The sequence below is a fragment of the Phoenix dactylifera genome, chromosome 3 (genome assembly GCF_009389715.1).
Source record: "Phoenix dactylifera cultivar Barhee BC4 chromosome 3, palm_55x_up_171113_PBpolish2nd_filt_p, whole genome shotgun sequence".
NCBI lineage: Eukaryota > Viridiplantae > Streptophyta > Magnoliopsida > Arecales > Arecaceae > Phoenix > Phoenix dactylifera.
The window spans coordinates 825927-846309 of record NC_052394.1 but is presented as its reverse complement, the minus strand read 5'-3'; the positions used below and the strand labels follow the sequence as shown (position 1 = coordinate 846309).

The window sequence follows — 20383 nt, the reverse complement described above, 5'->3', positions numbered from 1 at the left end:
GCTAAGTTCCCGTGAAACCCACAAAAATATGTTGGTTTTCTAGGGTTGGCCATGGTAAGTACGTACGTACGTACACAGCCCAGCATCCACTTATGCAGATTAGAAGTTTGAAGAGATTAATGACATAATTCCAAATGAAATGTTTAATTCCAGCGGTCATCTTCATTCCCATCCACCTTTAAAGATGTACTAACGTCTGCTATTAATTCCAACCCAAGAGGTTATAATGATAGTCTTTAACGTTCTGCCTCACTGCCACCCTCTCATCTGTCCTTTTGTTTTGTTTTGTTTTTTATTTTATTTTATCTTATTTTGATACAACCGCAGCCCAAACAGCTATAGTGTAAATACAACCAATAAAATTAAAAAAAATAACGTAAATACAAAAAAATAGCTATATCAGTAGTCCATAGAATTACACCAGAATACTGAATAACAAAAGAGGCAGCCCAATCAGCTGCCTTATTGGCCTCTCTGAAGACATGAACTACTTGAAAGAAATCCAAATCTCCTACCAGTCGACAGGTGTCATGCAACAATGGGTGCCTACACCCATACCGGTTCTCTTTCCGAATCCAATCAATCATGATAGAAGAGTCCCCCTCAAGATACACCCTATTCGCACCAAGTACCTACCTCACGAAGATGATACCCTCCCAAGCTGCTTGAAGCTCAGTCCCAATAGCAGTCATGCCCGAAAAATGCTATCCCCTGCTGCAATCAATCTGGATGCATGATCCCTGATTATAAAACCAACTCCACCGCTAGCTCCATCGGCAAAGGCACTATCATCAAAATTCATCTTGAGATGGTCGAAAGGTGGGGGCACCCAAAAGAAGAAGACAAACTGGACGTTGCTGAAGTATCCCAGATTTTTCTAGCTATCCCAGATGATCCGCGGTGGTGGCTATAGTGAGCTCTGCAACATATCGAAGAGTTCTATCCACAATCAACCTCACATGCATCCATCTACTCTCGAATAGATGGACGTTCCTGTCAAACTAAATATGATAGGCTAGGTAAACACCTTGGATACCTCGCCCTACAGTATTTGGTCTCCGTATGGAGTCCTTCAGGAAATGAAGGAAAGCCTCAACCTGACACCCCAATACGCTGCACGAGAAAGAACGCATCCCTCCAAATCTGAATAGCTTGGAGACAATCGAAGATGACATGACTCATGCGGTTTTCTCTAAGCTAATTCTACAGAAAACATACCATTTTGGATTTTAGGATGCAATCGTGTTAAATTGATGGAGGCCAAATCTCCGCATAGTAACACGGATATCCTAATCAAGCCCATACCACCGCAATTATGGCACGACTCGAAAGTCCCATCCCTCAGTCGTAATCTCTCACAGCAACCAGTCTTAGACTGCACGTTGCACTGCTTGGATTCGAACTCTGCCTTGAGGCAGCTAGAATGATCAAAAATAGGCTTTTTCCCTTAAAAGTCATTTACAGCCCAGGCTAAAACAAATATGGCAGCATTTACAGTCTAAAACAGTGGAAAAATAAAGCATCCTATATATTTATCTATTTTATTATATAATAATTATCAGGATCACACATAATCTCATTCATTATAATATATGTACGATCTTAAATATCACAGCTGTCATATATTATACACAAAATCTTAGTATATCAGCTCAAAATAATCTCCAAAAAAATCATATTAAATACATAATCTTAATATATCAACAGTAAAAAAGGCAACGGTTTTTTTTTTGCTTACATAGTGGTTTTAAAGTTTTGGCCGTAGTTTTTCTATTTTAGGTAATGGTTCTTTTAGATTTTGACAGTGGTTTTTCTATTTTAGGTAGTCATGACAGTTTTTAAGAGAATTTGACCGTGGTTTTTCTATTTTACACAAGTTATTTATATTTAGGTAAAGGTTTTCTAACAATTTTTACAATACATTATTTATTTTAGGCAGCAGTTTTTCATCTTTACCCAATGCTATTTCTAGGTTAAGGCAACAGTTTTTCATGCTTAGACAATAAATAAATATATATATATATATATATATAGGTAGCACTTTTTAATGTTCAAACAACGGTTCATTGTTTAAGCAACAATTTTCAAAAAGTTTTGCACAACCTTTTTTTATTATAGGCAATTGTTTTGTTAGAAGTTTTGGCTGCAATTTTTTTTTTATATATTTAGGCAACAGATTTCTACCGCTGCATATCCCATTTTAAGCAACTGTTTGCGTATTCCATTTTTATATTCAAGTAAGTGCTTGCAATAGCTTTCGCAATGGTTTTATACTGCTGCACATTATTTGCTCAATAACCTATATTTCCCAAATATCATTAAATCCTAATAACACATAACAATTGAAATTATATCTGCAAAATCTATTTATCAAAATAAAATCTTAACCGTTTACGAACATAATATCCAATCTCCAACTTAATATACCATCAACATTCAACAATAAAAATCCAAAAAAATATAAGAAACAACATTCGGTAATCAATATCTCTCCCTAGATGATCCCCTTCATGCTATGACAAATGATCCTCTCCCTCCAAATCATCATCTCCTCTTGAAGCATGTCTCTATCAGGAATAAAAATAAAATATATAAGAACCAACATTTAACAATCAAAGTTCTAAAAAATATAGGCTTACTATATGTAATGAAAATTATTTTATTTATTTAGTAAACAACAAAAATATTTTGTTACATAGATAATTAATACACATGTATATGTAAAGAGGAAGAATCATATGCACCAGCTGAAATTTAGACTTTTATGCAACAGTGTCTGAAAACCGTTGCATAGCCGTGCATAATGTATATATCCGAGAGTAATGGCTTAAAACCACTGCTCTAAAACCGCTACTTAAAATTGGATTTAAAATAATGGTTTAAAAAACCACTGCCACGTATGGAAGGATGGGAGTCCGAGGTCTGTGCTAAAGGGTGGAGGAGGGAGGGCTCCGACCTGGGCGGAGGTAACCAGAGGAATGCCGAGACGCCAGGCTTGGACCACTCACAAGATCTCTGATCAGGAGCTGGGCGCGATTCAGAATCGCTTCCCTGACATTCTGGAGGTGGAGGAGGAGTTGTTGGAGGAGTCAAGGGGCTTCTGGAAGGACTTGGCGGTTCTGGTGAGGAGTTTGGGGAGACAGATCCCAGCGGAATGGGTTGTGAAGGAGGTCCGCCGTGCCTTGAAGCTTGATTACGATCCTGAGAGTTTCATGATGATGGATGGTTATATGACCCTCCGCTTGGCTAGTGAGGAGCACCGGGAGGCGGCGGTGAGGTTTGGTCCATGGATGGTGGCCGGACAGCTCCATGCTATGGAACGATGGCGTCCAAATTTCGTTCCTGGCAGGGACGAACTCAGTAGAGGTGTTGCATGGTTGAGGCTGCCCAGGCTACCCCTAGAGTTCTGGCGGACGCCGATCATTCTACAAATGGCGGCGATGGCCGGGAAGCCGCTGGAGGTGGACTCGTTCACGGACCAGTGGAAGAAGATGGGCTTTGCACGAGTGAAGATCGAACTGGACTTCAAGGTGCCTCTGAGACCTGGTATTTTCGTGAAAGGTCGGAAGGATTGATTGGAAGCAAAGTTTTGGCAGGATTTCCTTTACGAAAACCTGCCATCCCTTTGTTACAAGTGCGGTCGGGTGGGTCACTATGAAGAGGAATGTAGACAGAGCCCACCGGCAGCGATGGAGCCAGAACCGGTGGAGATTTGTGGGGAGGCAACGATGGAAGATGGGATCAACCTGATGGAAACCCCAGGCAAAGGGGTGGCAATGGCAAAGGGGAAGGGAACAACCGGGGCGGTGCCTTATGGTCCGTGGCTGGTCACGCATAGAATTCGCCCCCCTCGGCCGGTGAAAGAAGGGAACCGACCGAAGAAGAATTTCGAGCCTGGTGGCGGGTCGACTTCAGCCGCGACGCCGGCGAGCTCGGAGCTGAGAGCGGCGGTGAAGGGACAGAGTGCTGCAAGCAGTTCGGAGGATCGAGACGGTTGGCAGACACCATCTAAATTTGCTCGTCGGAAAGCGCCGGTGAAGTCCCATGCGGGTGCTTCCTCGGCGGTCCCGTCCGGTGGAGCGGGTCGACCCGGTGGGGCAGCTGTGACTCAGGCCGCGTCGATCAATCAAGCCGGGGGCCTTGAATCGATCGGACCGGTTGGTGAGCAGGCTTATGGGCCACATCCGGAGCGGGCTAGTCAAAGCCCGATTCGGGAATGGGCTGGAGTAAGCTCGCCTCTCGTCGACAGGATTCAGCCCGCTACACCCGGGTTAAATGGGGCGGATCTGAGCTCACTCAAACGGGTGAGAAGCCCGACTTCTGGCCTGCTGGTGGTTGATGATCTCTATCTTCACCGATCCAACGGCCGGGAACTTCCGGCAGAGGGGCAGAGGAGATTTGAAGGCAAGGGTTGCCGGCGAAGTCGGAGCTCCCCTCCACCGACTTTGCCGGAGTCTGGTCGGCCATCCGGAACAGTGCCGGCAGTTGGGGGAGGACGAGATGGGGAAAAAGTTACGCCGGGCGGGATCTCTCGGCTCGGCTCCGCGGATGATTCAGCGATGCATATGGCTGGGGGAGGAACGCCGTCGCCGGAGATGGTGGGTGTGACGACGCAGGCCATGGCACTGCGAGGCAAGGTTGGCAAGTTGGTGGCAGAGAAGCTTTCGCCCACAGTGAAGGGGTCTGATACTGTGGATGAGGCGTGCCGGATGGCACAAAGGAACAGTGTACAGGGGGAATCCAGCCATGTTCAGTTGTTGCTCCAGGTAATGGCTTCTGTGCAGAAAAACTCAGAGGAGGTAATCTGTGATGCAGGTTCTTTAGCTAGTGGTGGAAACGGCTCCAAGGAAGAGGGCTGTGCCATTAACTCAAGTGATTTATGAAGATCATACTATGGAACTGCAGGGGGGCAGGGAAACCTTCCTTTGCTCCGGTTTTCCGTAGATTAGTTCAGCAGCATAGTCCAGACATATGTGTCTTGCTCGAGACCCGTTTGTCCTGTAGTAGTTTACAGAAGGCTAGGAGAGCAGTGCCGAGATCATGGGGGTTTTATGCAGTGAACTCCATTGGGCTATCAGGTGGAATTATAGTTACTTGGAGACTAAATTTTGGTAATTTGGATATCTTTAATATGTGTAATCAAGAAGTTATTATGGTGATATCTGAGGGGGGTAGACGGCCATGGATATTTGCAGCAGTTTATGCCAGCACTGATTTTAGGGGTCGGAGGACACTGTGGGAGGAGGCATCCAGGTTGGTTGATCAGGGAGCACCAGTATTGATAGCAGGTGATTTTAACTGCATTGATGATCCATAGGAAAAAATGGGGGGAAAGAATTTCAGTTACAACAGGAAGGTGAGGGAGTTTCAAGAGTTTATTACGGTGAATGGATTGATTGACTTGGGTTTTGTGGGGCCAAGGTACACATGGTGCAACAACCAACAGGGCTCGGCTCGGGTTTGGGAGAGACTAGATAGAGCATTTGCTACAGCTGAATGGATTCAGGAATTTCCAGAGTATCGGGTAAATCATCTGCCGAGGATTGCTTCGGATCATAGCCCTATATTGGTGAGTACGGAGATCTCTATTCCATACCGTTGTCCTTTCAGATTTGAGAAGTTTTGGTGTTGCTATCCCCGGTCTTGGGAAGTAGTGAGTGAGGCATGGGGTATGCCGGTTAGGGGTGATGCGATGTATCGAGTTTCTCGGAGGTTGGAGTTGACAAGGAGACGGTTGATCAGGTGGAATAGGGAGGAGGTCGGGAATATTTTTAGAAGGATAGAGGAAATTGAGGAGGCTATCACTAGACTACAGTCTCAGGAGGCACTGAGGGGAGGGTTATTGGCAGGGGAGATGACAGAACTCAGATCTCTTCTATCTTTGCATGATTCTCTTCTTCGTCAACAAGAGATATTTTGGAGGCAGAAATCAAGAGTTCAATGGATTTTAGAAGGGGATCGAAATACTAAATTCTTTTATCGATCTACACTAATCAGGAGGCAGAGGAACAAGATTAGGATTATCAGGGAAGATGATGGTCAGTTGACAGAGGAGCCGGATAGGATTATACGGGTGGTGGAGCAGTTCTTCAGAGCTAGGTGGACTGAGCAGACAGGGAGTGGGATTTCTACTGATCTACCTTTGCCTTCGGTGGGGGTCTCGGCAGAGGAGACTTCGGTGCTGATTAGGCCGGTTTCGGGGAGGGAGCTTCAGGAGGCAGTATGGTCCCTTGCGGGGGACAAGGCACCCGGTCCGGATGGCTTCCCTCCGGTATTTTTTCGTAGATATTGGATGCTAGTCGGGCAGGATGTGATTGAGGCTATCCAGCAGTTCTTCCACACGGCGGCGATGTCATCTGATTGGCAGAGAACCTTTGTTGCTTTGATCCCCAAGAGACAGGATCCTACCGAGCCGGGCCACTATCGCCCCATCAGTTTGTGTTCCACATTGTATAAGGCAACAGCAAAGATTTTAGCCGTGAGATTGAGAGATATATTACCCAGGCTTATCAGCCCAGAGCAGGGTGCTTTCGTCGCTGGGCGGAGCATTACTGACAATGTGCTCATTGCCCAGGAGTTTATGTATGACCTTGGTAGGGCCCCTAGACGGAGAAGTTTAATGGGGATCAAGCTTGACATGGAGCGGGCATATGATAGATTGAGTTGGGATTTTGTTCAGCATTCCTTTCAGAGCTTTGGTTTCCACGAGACATGGATTAGATGGGTTATGGGATGTGTGAGGGGCCCTTCCTTTGCTATATTGGTAAATGGGACTCCCTCCCATTTCTTTGAGTCCTCAGTTGGTCTTCGCCAGGGATGTCCTTTATCTCCCTTACTTTTTATTATGTGTGCCGACTCTCTTTCTAGGGCTTTGCGGGGTGCCTCGGACTCACAGCGGCTGGAGGCATATAGGCCGGCACGGGGGACCAGGCCGATATCCCATCTATTATTTGCAGATGATAGCTTGCTCCTGGCCCAGGCGACCAGGCAGGCTGCTCAGGTGATTAGATCGATTGTTTTTGATTATTGTGCTGCCTCTGGACAACGAGTCAACTTTGCTAAGACAACGATACATTTTTGTCCGAAGATTATACCACAAATGAAGGCAGCTATTATGGAGATCTTGGGGGTTAGGCAGCAGGACAGTGGCCTGAGATACTTGGGAGTTCCGATCACGGGTCGACGATTACGCAGAGGTGATTGTCTTTCACTAGAGACTAGTTTCAGACACAGGTTAGAGGGTTGGCAGACACATACTCTATCTATGATGGGCAGGGTTACCTTGGCACGGACAGTTTTGAGCTCCATTCCGATATACCTCATGTCTAGCTCCATACTCCCAGTGGCGCTGTTGAGATCACTTGAGAGGCTTATCAGAGACTTCATATGGGGTAGGCGGGGTGACAGAGGTGGCATTCATCTGATGGCGTGGGAGGTGGTGTGCCAGCCGATCAGGCAGGGGGGTTTGGGCGTGACTTCTTTGACTTTGAGACAGGAGGCATTGGCGATGCGACATGCAGCCAGATTTCTTTTGGAGCCTGACAGTATGTGTTCCTCCTTGATGAGGGCCAAATATGGGAGCCTACTTATTAGTACCCGGGCAGGGCGTCATTCGTCCCCCATCTGGAGGGAGATCTGTGCCAGAGGTCCGTTGGTGCTGTCGGCGATTAGATGGGCAGTGGGTGATGGTAGATCCATTGATGTACTAGAGGACAGCTGGGTGACGGAGTTCCCTATCAGTCAGATGCCGACGATGGTGGACACAGAGAGGTTCCAGGGGTTTAGGGTATGTGATCTGATTGTTCCCGGAGAGGGACGATGGCACGAGGGTTTGATACGGGAGGTGTTTGGAGAGCAGTTAGCGGCGAGAGTCATGGCGTTACCTGTACCATCACGGGAGGAGCCGGACAGACTGATTTGGGAGCCGACGGGTAGATCGGGAGTCCGAGCCAGGGATCTTCATGTTCGGATTGGTAGGATGCCTGATAGGCAGATTGACGTGGGTTGGATATGGAGGTTGAGGTTGCATCCTCGAGTAGCGCTCTTCCTTTGGAAGGTGGCTTGGGGCTGCCTTCCGACCAGGAGTGTTTTGGTTAGGCGGGGGTTGAGGATGACACAGTTCTGCGAGGTATGCCTGGATTCCGAGGAGACTATACATCATGTCTTACTTCTATGCCCTAGGGCTGTACAGATTTGGAGTAGCTTATCTGGGCTTTCACTTTGGAGGTGGGAGTCAGTGGAGGACTTGTTACAGTTCTTGCAGGATTCCACCAGGAGGCCTAGTACAGTACGACAGGGGATTCTGGTAGCTTACCTGGCATTTCATATATGGCTGGATAGGAATGGACGCCTGTTTGAGGGGCGAGGGTCGGCCCCGAGGTTTGTGGTGGACAGAGCCTTGACACAGGCGGCGGAGGTCTTTTCGATTACTTCATCGAATTCATCTTTATTGGCTAGGGATATCTGGGGTACCTCTTTTGCTGTTGCAGCGACTGGGTATGCTTCTCTCTCTTGGGTACCCCCACCCCCTGGTTATCTTAAGATGAATTTTGATGGTGGTATGGCTATGGATAGAGCTTCTGGAGGAGTGGGCTTCGTTATCAGGGACCAGCATAGTAGGTTGATTGCAGCTGGAGGTCGGAGCACGCCAGGATTGACGGTTGTTGGGGCAGAGCTACGAGCTGCCTGGGAGGGTATCCGATATGCGAGATGTGTATTGGGGGGCCGACAGACTGTGCATTGAGGAAGACTCTGCCACGGTGATTGATTGGATACGGGGAGTGGATAGATATGGTGATGGTCACCCTTTGATTCGGGATACTCGCAGACTAGTTCAGGAGTTGTTAGCTGTCCAGATTGGTCATGTATATCGTGAGGTGAACCGAGCTGCAGACTGGGTCGCCTCATATGTGGCTCGTCACTCCCGGGGACGTCATCTGGACTAGCCTAGCAGCCGTTCCCCATTTGCTGCACTGCCTTTTGTCTCTTGATCTGGCAGGATGTACTCAATCTTGATTTATTGGATATGAATTGCCGTTTCGACCAAAAAAAAAAAAAAAAAAAAAGGGAATATGCTGGCCTTACTTCATCTCTATACGCTGCATCTGTAGCAGTTGCTGAAAAAGTTTGCAATGGAGACTTCAACTCACACCACATTGTACTGTCTTCTTATTACTAAGTGGTTGATGGGTTTTGGTTTTGGACCCTACTTTCCTAATAAGGTTATCCATCTTTAGTAAATAAAGGTTCCTTTCGTATTGCCTATTAAGCAATGAACATGGCCAAACATATTAATATGGATGCTATTAATTACATTGTATGTTAAGTAATGAACTTTTATGATAGTCGAGCATACTAATATCAATATCGTCACTATCCGTCAACTAATAATATCTTCGGTTGTAATGAAATCTAATGAAAATGAAGACCGACACTTTTTCTGTAAAACAAAAAGATTTTTATATCTCTAGTTATAATTTTTTAAAATTTATTATTTTAAAAAATAAATAAAAGAAAAACCAGATTTTTGAGAAATAAATTTACTAACAAATTCTTTTTGGCAACTGAATATATATATATTAAATATTTTCTATTTGATCTTCTTTCTACTATCGTGTAAAAAGTGCCTATGTTATGCTCACAAAAATTTACTCTTGACATATGGCATGAGAGGATCTGCGCGACTCGCAAAAACCGGAGGGATACAAAAGAAGACTAAATTTGGAGTTATGAAGTTAGTAACAAGTAGACTAAAGAAAATATTTTTACGTATTAGCAAGTGTCACAAAGCATTTTCCATGTAAAAGACCAACCGAATCAACTTCTCCCTCAATATACTGGAGGTTTTGAAGCCTTACCCCTGAAAGTTCCAGTGCTGTACTTTCATGGTGATTGACGTTACAATGCTGCCACGTTATGGTTAGCTTCTTCATTGATTGAAGAACAGAGAAAAGTTATAGTTTACAAGAATAGAGGTTTAATTTGTGACAAGAGAATACATAAGAGTAGGCACACCCAAATGGACAAATATAAACTGCTGGTTGGAATAGGAATGCATTCTTGAAGGAGAGATATGACCAAGAACTTCTAAATAATCTATATAGTTACATATGCCTTGTTTTGCTCAAAATACACTTGTCTTACTTGTCTGTTTGTCCTAATTTTCCAAGCCCATTGCAACGAGCACAGACAATTTGAGATTGGTCTTTTCTGGCTGCATTAGCCCTCAATGTCGCACCTGATTGCCTGATAAATCCTGCTCCATCACACTCTGGGCATCTGAATCATCCAAGCCACAACAATTGCGTGTCAATCACCAAATTTGGCCTAGTTTCGTAAATCAATATCTACATTGGGTTACTTATGGATTGTGTTACGTAAACATATGTAAACCAAGAAAGCAGGATGTGTTAAAGAGAGTCATGGAATTTCCTTAAAAAAGAGGAGTCTCCAAATGCAATTAAGATCCAGCTGGTCTGACTTGCAAGAAATTAATCTGAATTGGATCCATGTTTAGGATTTCATAGATTTCCAAACCCCTCAGCCCGAATCCAACTCAGACCTGAGCCCAGACTAGGTGAAAGACAGGTTCATTATACTAACACAGTGGTCTAGCTCGACCCAAATTATAGTTGCAATGACCATAATAACCTTAAAGCAGAAGAAAGGAGGCCGGAGAGGGAAAGGGTAGGAGAGTAAATTTACATGTCCCTGCGAGAGAAGAGGATGGGGAAGGCGGTGCCGAGGAGCGCCACCGCGACCGCACCGGCGATCAAATACGTGTTGCCTTCCGCCGACACCTCCCCCACCGCGGAAACAGCCACCACCCTGGAAGACGATCTCCTCCCCGGTGAAGGGAGTCGCACGAGCGCCGGTCGCTGGGACGCCGTACCGGCGGTGGCTTGTGGTCGAGCGGAGGCGATCGACGGGGGTGAGAGTGGGGCCGCGGAAGCCATTTCGAGGGTGGGAATGAAGAAGCTCGTGCGAGATTGGAGTCGTATGGGTATTAAAGATTTCTTTCGTCGGTGCGGCGGAAGAAGGTTAAATTGGGGCCGCAAGGAGGGGATAAGAACACGTAAGCGCTTCATATCTCGGAGGTTGGCAGGTCTCTGTTCGATAGGTGCGGATGAAGCGGGCCACGACATCTGATGTGGACATTTGGCATGGGTTTTCATTAGATTTGCCTCAGACTTTCATAAATCCCCCTTTTATTTTCACTTCAACCCTCTTCAATGTTTTTTTTAGCATTTTCCAGTTGTAGTTATAACACATGACCATGGTTTGATTAAGGAGCACAGGTAAAAGGATTAATCTGTACTGCAAAAAATAGTACAAGGATTAACATGTAAATATAAATATTGCAAGAAGTAATACATGAATATGGAAAGTTATAAATTCCTTTACATTACCAGGATAGGATGTTTCATTTTGCACTAGAAACTAATATTAACATGATCCGACAGCTCAAAGTCCATCCTATTTCTAAAAAGAAAAAAAGAAAAGAAAAGGGCCACCCCAGTTTTTCTCCTTTTAATGAATTGGTTTGGCACCTTTGAGGCATATCATTTATCACCAAAGCCTCAACGCTCATACCTTGGAGTTTTGAGACAGCAGCTGCAGCTAGGCATGATCAGCATCAAAGAGAATTGAATTCATGACCCTTGCAGGGCCTTCTGTTTTGCGTGCTTGATGCATGCAAAATATTGAAGGAACAGTCAATGGTGCATAGAGAATCAGGAAATTTAAAAGGCTCTGGAGCTCAAGGGGGTCAGCTCATCAGCATGATAGATTCATAAGCTGTTTTGTCAACAACACATTGTTTGAAAGCCGTCCATCTTCTGAAGCATAGGTCCTTGAATTCTGCTGGTTTGCTCCATTCATCCACCTCTGATATCGGGTTCCAATTTCATCTGCAGACTGGATCTCAACTAAGACAATGACTTGCCATGACCTGCATCCAAGGGTTGGAGACTTCTCCCATTAAAAGAGGTAAAAGGAAAAGGAAATTTGCAGTCTCATATACAGAAGAAAAAGAGAAGCCAACAAACAACAGCATTTGAAATTTAAAATGGCAGAGGTTTTAGGGGAAGTGAATGGATGGCCTTTGGGTCCACAGGGGAGTGTGGTTCTCTCACATTGAAGGAGACGGGATCAATTCTCATGAAAAATAGACTTCCCTTCATCTCTAGTCGGATACAAATCACCACCACAGCTCGCCTTCCACCTTTAAGGCCATGGATCATCTTCCATCAGGATTAATGTAAGTTCTGTAGAGAACCATTAGAATGTGGACCACACACTGACATGCAATAATACGCTCTAGCCCTCTCGACATAAGAAGAATATAATGAACCTTAAGATACTGAAAACTAACATATGTTCTAAGTTCTAAACTATTTGGAAAGAATAAAGATACCATCAGCAACATAATTAAAAGGTGAGGTTGAGAGAGAGAGATGCTATGAATTTTTTGACCCGGTTGCACACAAGCCACCATAGACAATATCAAGATAATTTAAACATACAAGGAAAGAACATCTTAGTGTGAACGATCCAATTAATGCAGGCATTTGTGTGAGAGAGGATAGAACAATGGCATCTTACGCTTTGGTACAGCTTCAGTCCCCTAGCTCGGAATCTTGTGGTTCTTGTGTTTCTGTTCATTATATGCTTTGACCTTTACTAGCTTTTCTAAGAGCAGATCCACTATTGCAAGGCCTAGGGACAAATCAAGGGACAAAAGTTCAAGCCCCAAGAAATAGTTACTTTTGAAATCATAAAGAACCAATTCTTTTACCAACTTCACCTAGGATGACATTTCCACCTTGCGAGAACATATATAATGTCTCAAGCTGCCATGCTTCTAATTTGTTTCTGCAGTTACTTTGCCCCTCTCTCTCACTGTGCAACTGTACTAAATTGAATTCGTTTCATTCACTGTTTCTAGTGTCAATTCTGCTTAACCCAACTTTTGGAACATTGCAAGGAGAAAATATACTTTTGCCCCTGGTTAAACAAATCTAAAACTAAGAATCTCACGTTCAGATAAATGTTATTTCTTGAAATTTCAAAGGCAGGAAAAGTACTGTAAAAGGGGAGAAACCAGTGATTACCACTAGTCTGGCTGCTCTATGTTATCAGGATGAAACTTTTTGATGCAGCATATATACAGCACCAGCATTGGAACTCTCAGGCCAGCATAAGATTTCAGTTTCAGGCCAATTGACCATAAAATCGTATAGCAAGTATAAGATTCAAACTATTCAATAGAAGTGTTTCAGGAAATGAACTTAACAATAAAACTCAACAAAGACTTGGTAGCCCATGCAGGGGAGAAATAACTATGCAGGCAATAGATCTGTGAAAGTAATTTCTAAGATCGAAGTGAGGATTCAAGTCTTAATTATGCTTAAGTCGGATGCATCATAACAGCATACAATAGAAATATCTAATACTATTGACAAGAAAGAACAATATGCTACAACACCACATGCCAACCAAGTGAGCTGGAGGCCAGATAGCAGACAAATTTTAATAAAAATTGAATCAATCATATGCCTTAATAATTAAATGAAGACAAAAACACAATGAACACAGTTTTTAGGAAGGCGAAGCACCATCTATCACCCAATGCCAGCCTAAGCATACAAGAAGAGCTACAGGAACAATCATAAAAGGTCCCACAAAAAGGAGCAAAACAAGGCCTTGACAGAGAATGCCTCACATTGGTGCAGGTCAACCACTCTTAACAAAAGAAACACCATTGCAGCAGCCTGAAGATATTTGGGGTTCTATCCAGATGATATGAATGCAAAGAAATCATCAACCAAGACCCAGCAATGAAAAAATATATAACAGTGCGATCCATTAGGTGCAAGATGTGAATTTGCTAGTTACTATAGAAACATGAGGCAATAATATAGCATATGACGATTATCCATAACAGAGAAAATCTTCAAAGGCAAGTCAATGTCATATCTCGAACGAGAAGAAAAGCTATTGTCAACATGTTAAGAAGAACCTAGAGAATCTGAAACACAATATGTAATCGAGAGTTGTATTAGCATAAAATCACCAGGGAAAGTTGGACTTCTCAAATGACTACTATGTTAGCATCAGATCAATGTGATTAATATTTTTGTACAGCAGAAAGGACTATGCCAGCAGACACATTTGCAAATGAAATTACTCTCTCTCAAAAGAAAAAAAAGATACCAAGCTGATTTAGAAATAAAAGACCATGGATTCAGAAGGATCTGGAAAACAGGTCACGCTCTTAGATAGGACATCCCAGTAAACAGCAAGATAGAAATAACAAAGATCAACTCAGATGGGACAACAACATTTCTTACATTATTTAACAAATTAATGATTTGTAAGAAGCAAACAGCAATATATGAATGCAAGTGTCCTACAGTGCTCTCCAAATAGGAGTATTAGACACCAAGGAAGTCAACAGAGCATCAATCTATATACCGATCATATCAAAGAATGTACACAATATCTCTACTATTACTGGTTTGCATATATTAGACACTGCAATTGATGCAACCTCAATGTCAAATTATTAATGCATATTTGAAAAGTCACATAATCAACTTCTCTTATGAGTAAGATTCAAACATCGCAACCCTTTAGTAGACCTAAATAAAGCAAGTTTTTAATCAAATCACCACATTTGTTGTCCACAAAGAGTATGCATTCTAACTACAAAGCACATAGATCTTCAAGAATGCTCGAACCACATACCTATCTCACTGCTGTACATGACTGTGCGTAAGTCATCATTAACCAAAATCCAGTAACACCGTTGAAGAAAACTTGAAATGGGAAGCCTGGGAGTCTGTAGCCATAAAGTTCTCGATCCACCAAGAGCAAGCGAGGTTTAACTTTATTGCAGTGCACAATGAAAGAAAAATGGAGATCATACAAAAGCAGTATAGCATGACAAAAAAAAAAAAAGGAGGAACATAATGCTAACAAAAGCATCAGAAATAAATGCACAGCTTAAATATAAATGATGAATCTTATATTATTCACAGAGCATGTACCTTCCTAATATTACAAAGTCCAGCTCAAAAACTACAGCTGCTTAATCCCCAGCGGCAAAAGAGATCACAAATAGCAAGAAACTGCAAAAAAAATTTCCCGAATATCTTCTACTTACAACGGAATTATGGAGGAAAAAAACAATGATCTCCATCTGTTATGATCCTATTTTCCTCCTCTTACATGAAAGAAAAAACGGATAGCTACAACTATTGTAACTTGAAATTAGACAAAGGAGGCAAATTTTCTTCGACTTTTTCCTTTGTCACCATCTTGTAATTGCTCTAATATTCCCATCTTCCATTGCCCAACTCGAGCTGCGCCTTCGTGAACTCCTATCGAAGGCCAAATGTCTGAGGCGCCTCGGTGAAACAGTGGAACCAGAATCTGAACTCGATCTTGAAGAAGCGGACGAAGATGAGCGGAAGCGCCCAAAAAATGAGATGAAATTGCGAAATACGCGACCAATTCCTCTTCTCTCCCTCGTCGGACTCCCTCTAGAGGTCCATGAGATCCTTCTGGGTGCACCACCGGTGGTGAATCCACCGTCCATCTCCGTGTAAACTCCCGGAAGCTCCCGCTCCCCGGCTATTCTCCCCCCTGAGAACCTCCCGATTGCAAACCCACCTCCCGGCAGCCTCCATATCGTGAGGCCGACCAAATCCTCCGCGTTCCCACCCATGGGAGCCTGTTCATCACCGTCCGTCTCCGCCGCACCCCTTCCACGGACATCTGCAGGCACCTCATGGCGGCACACAGGGCAAGAGTTCCGGAGCGAAAGCCATGGCAAGATGCAATCTTGATGGTATATATGTTTGCACGGCATCTCCCGAGCCTCGGTACCGAGCTCGAACGGTTCCTTGCAGACGGCGCAGTGGGCGTCCATCTTGACATGGCCGGCGGCGATCTCGATGGTGGGCATCGACTCGATGGCAGCCTTCGATGCGGGCGGGTGCTCGCACGCCCGGCCGCCATCAATACCGCGGATGTCGATTTGGGTGAGCTGCTCCAGGGAGCCGCTCGAAGCCCGAGCCCATCAAGAAATCCGACACGCTTTCGGGCAAGGGCCGGAGGCCGGATCCCGCCCCGTCGTCGTAGTAGAACTCGAAGCTGGCAGCAGGGGCGCGGTCGGCATCCCCGCCGCCACCTGCGGACGGGCCGCGGAGGACGATGACCGGGTTGAAGCGGGAGCGGTCGCCCGCGGAGGTGCGACGGTGGCGGCGGAACCGAAGGTCGGGCGTGCTGGTGGTAGGGGGGCGCGGCGCCATCATCGTTCGCCATATACCTCGCCGCGACAGGGGAGCGTCGCCTGCGAGACTCGCCGCCGGCGGTGGGGAAACGCGGAGGGGTCTCCACCTCCTCGAGGAATCCGCCGTCGCAGTGGGGGCAGACGACGGCGTCGTGCGGCCAGACCCTGACGAAGCGGCTGCAGCGGTAGCACCAGTAGGGCGAGGCCGTGTCCATAGCCGCAGAAGAGGAAGACTGAAGACAATTATCGAGGAAAACAAAGGCCCAGAAACAGATCGATTCGACCTTTCCTTCCAAATCCTCGCTGGATCTTCGAGGCCGCAAAAATCCGATCTTTCCTCTGATTTCGACAAGGAAACTAACCAAATCCCTTCAATTACGACAAGAATCCGATCTCCAAATAGAAATCCCCTCAAATTTCAAAGACAGAAAAATCGAAAGATGAAGAAGATAAAGATAATTCCTTCCCTCCTCCACGCACCAATCAAACCATATGGACGGAGGGCGAAATGGAAACCCTAGAAAGGGGCGGAGGAGAAGAGGAGAAGTTTGGGGGGGGGGGAAAACGGGAGGGGGTGGTGGGGATTATAAGGGGCTTGACGAAGCCTCAACGGCGGAACCGCGTGCGCGTGCTCCGTGAGCGGTGGTGGGCTCGTCGGTCGGTTCGGGAAACTGACGGCGTTAGGGAACCCGGATACGATACTCGATCGAGTTGGCCGAGCCGCGTCCGGGGTGGGTAAACCTGGGCGACGACGCGTTGAAATGTGCACACGGTCTCCGCCGCTTAAACAAGTCGTCCGTCTCTTCTTACCGGGAAGAATGGCCCTGGGCATAGTTAAATGCCATGGGGCCTGGAGCACTCACACCGAAAGTTCCTTCCTTTGATGCACCGCACCAATTCTAGCGACTTGCATCGCCGTCGAATCTGAAACTTTTAGATGACTGGAATAAAAGTATTTCAGTCAAATTCTTTTATGGCACCATTTAGAATAATAATGGATGAATCTTTTTCTTTCTTAAATGAATTTTCTAGTTTACATACAAAAATTACCACCATAAATAGAACTCAATTCTAATGTACCAAAAGTCTATAAAATAAAATTATCATACATCCCACGTCATATTGGGCTTAACCACCATACGTCTAACTAATTTTATAAAACAAAAATACTTAACCAATGGAAGTCCATATTTTGAAATTATTCTAATATTGGGCACTCTTCTAATGCTATTTTCCTATTTTATTTCCTTTTGTTTCACATCAGGTTCTAACGAATTATTTAGTTTTTTAAGTGGATTGGGCTCAAGCAAGGCAAGATTTCAAGAAGTAAATAACCCAAAATTTTTTGAATAAGTATTTTTTTAATAATTATATAATTCTTTCTATGCTTCCAAGCATCTTCTTTATGCGAAGGGTTTAAACGGAATAAGAACAAAACAAAGGGCGGTCAAAGGAGAGTTTCGCAGAAGGCGCGGAGGACATTGGGTCCCTTTCGTGGAGGAGACCCGCGCCCCACTTCGAGCGGGAAAGAGATTCCGACTTCTTCTCTAGCAAAGAAGAAATCCTTTTTCCTTTTATTTTTCTTCCGTGTCCCCTTTTTTTTCTTTTCTTTTTTTATGTGGGGGCATTTCTTTCCGTTAGACAAAGTTTAGTCTGACTGCACGTTGAGCTCACTATCTCAACACGTGTCAGATGCTCCCACAGGCTCATGTAGTTATTTTTTTAGTTTTTTTTAAAATTTTTAATTCATCCATGCAAGTGGCTCTTGCTTGCTCAAACAATCAAAAATTGCGCAGCCAATGCTTACCCCACTAGAACCCTAGCAATACCATGGGCTCCAGTCGATCATAAGGGGAGATAGGATGAATTATGGAAGCACAGATGAGGAAGTTGAGATCCTCCTACGTGTGATAATTAGGAGAAATTATATCCTACACTATATATTGTGCGCGAGGTGCACTGGTATACCAAATGTAGTGTATAATTTCTCGGGAATTGGTTCCTTCTATTATCATATATGTTGTAGAAGTCTTGTTATCATGCATTTATACTGCAACAGGTGGGGCAAAAGCAAGGCATAGTTTTTCTATGAAAAAAGTGAGTGCGACGCTTGTCGCGCACACTTTTATTGGCAATACGCATGCAAGGGTCCCTTTCTATTTTTTGGTGCAAAGTAGATTTTAGTGGTCGGTCTCTTGCTACTTGCCATGTTGTGGTCCTTCTCGTATACAGATTTTAACAAGAGGAATATCAGCAGCATACCAAGAGTGCTTTTAGCGACGTGCCTCTCTTCCAACTTTTTTGGCTTTTTTTCCCTTCTGTAACAACAATACGAGGGGGGGGTTTGGCCCATGGTCGCCACAGAGAAAAAGTGGGGAAAAAATGTGGAGTCTCCAAGGACTTGAATAAGAGCCTATCGAGATATATGAGAGGAAGACACATAAAAGACAAGGAAGTCATACTGGAAAACTTTCTCAATTTATGCACAGATACATGATGATAGGGTTATGCATTTCATATCAGGACGTCAAGAGTGTTGTGGTGAATCATGGTTTTGGAGTTTTTGCTGGTGAAATCAATTGCCATGACCCGCCGTTCTTGGTTGGTTTAATTGCTCGTATATAGTCTACCAGCTTATTGTTTATATATAAGTTTGGTCGACTAGGTATGATTACTACATAATTAAATTTGGTAGTTGCTCCAAGTTTGAAATTCATCCCACAAAATTATTTCTCCATGCCTGCAAGTTCGGAACATGTGATAGAACTCGGTCCATATGACTTGGTCCTGTTCTAATTAGCACAGTATGGATCATGGGAGGTTGCATGATTTCTTGGTCTTCTCACTCAATAATGTTACTCGCATAATAATAACCTGGTTCGTGAGTAGCATGAAATAGAAATAAGTACGTATTTGCATGAGAAGACTTATTGAAGGGAAGGAGCATGTAATACGAAATTCAAGATCCAGATTTTTTTTTTATGCAAGTGGTATTTAGAGCCATCTTGAATGAGATGGGCCGAAGACCGTGATTGTTTTATTTACACAAACAGAGAGATATATAAACTCCAAAGGTGGAGGATGATATTCAAGTTGATGGAGAACTATTTGAACCCAGGAGACCGTACGGTTTTCACTGTTCCGTATCCCTGGTGGTCTCCGTCGTTAGGTTTATCGGGCCATCTACCCAAAACCAACCAACAGGACGAAGACGATGAGAGAAGCATCAATGCTCTTTTTATTAAGGGATTGGTATGGCTGCAAGTCTGTTTCAGACCAGAAGAGCCACCCGTGTGGACGGAAACAGCTGCAATTGAGCTCCGCAAAGGCCGACTCAAGGTGGAGAATACTTGTCAGCTAGCCAGTTGACAATTCTGTTAATTAATGGCCAAAATCCTATGCATCCTACCTGCTTGTTGGATTGCCTGAATCATATATAAGTAACGGATAATAAGAATTAACAACAAAATTAGTATCTCATTCTGAAATTAGAGAATACAATAATATATAGGTTGAAATAGTCTTGGCTACCATTCCACGTCTGTGAAAAATAGGACTCTCATAGCAAACTTTGACTTCGTCCCATGTCGCTCTGCCCGTTGAGCTACAAGCCTCGGTCAAAGTCGAAGCCTGCGATAAGATCAGTGATGCCACGAGTTGCCGGCTGCAATAAAGAACATGAAACCCACCCACCTTCCCCTTCGGGGAACGTTCGTGTGGGAAATGGCCTCGAACACGCAAGAAGCTGGCTTTTTTGACGCAGCCTTAGCTCTCTTGCTCGACATCTGTCGCAAAGTTTTTCCAGTGGATTTATACCTTTGGTTGGCTAAAGAGAGGCATGACCTGCCACCAGGAGCCACTTGACAAGTGGACCGGATGCATGGAGATAGATTTATATTAATCTGGCATCTCAGTCACAATTTTCAATGTATTAACTCTTGGAAGGTTCGAATGATAGATATGTTTGAAAGGGCAGTAATCAATGCGCCTCCTTCCGCCCTTGGTTTTTTCTCGCTGGTTAGGTTTTTTGTATACTTTTTTAAATAAGACGAATCAATCAAGCATATCTAGTACAAATACATCGAA

General features: G+C 44.3%; 1 protein-coding gene and 1 pseudogene across 1 annotated transcript; both read right to left on the bottom strand.

Annotated features, from left to right (window-relative positions):
• Nucleotides 1–9891: 9891 nt before the first annotated feature.
• On the bottom strand, nucleotides 9892–11074 carry LOC103715662. Its single transcript, XM_008803371.4, has 2 exons — nucleotides 10705–11074; nucleotides 9892–10278 (listed from the first exon to the last, which is right to left on the bottom strand). The coding sequence occupies exons 1-2, from the start codon at nucleotides 10953–10955 to the stop codon at nucleotides 10140–10142; spliced, it is 390 nt and encodes a 129-aa protein (XP_008801593.1). The 5' UTR covers nucleotides 10956–11074; the 3' UTR covers nucleotides 9892–10139.
• Nucleotides 11075–15006: 3932 nt separating this feature from the next.
• On the bottom strand, nucleotides 15007–16668 carry LOC120110147 (annotated as a pseudogene).
• Between the last annotated feature and the right edge of the window lie 3715 nt (nucleotides 16669–20383).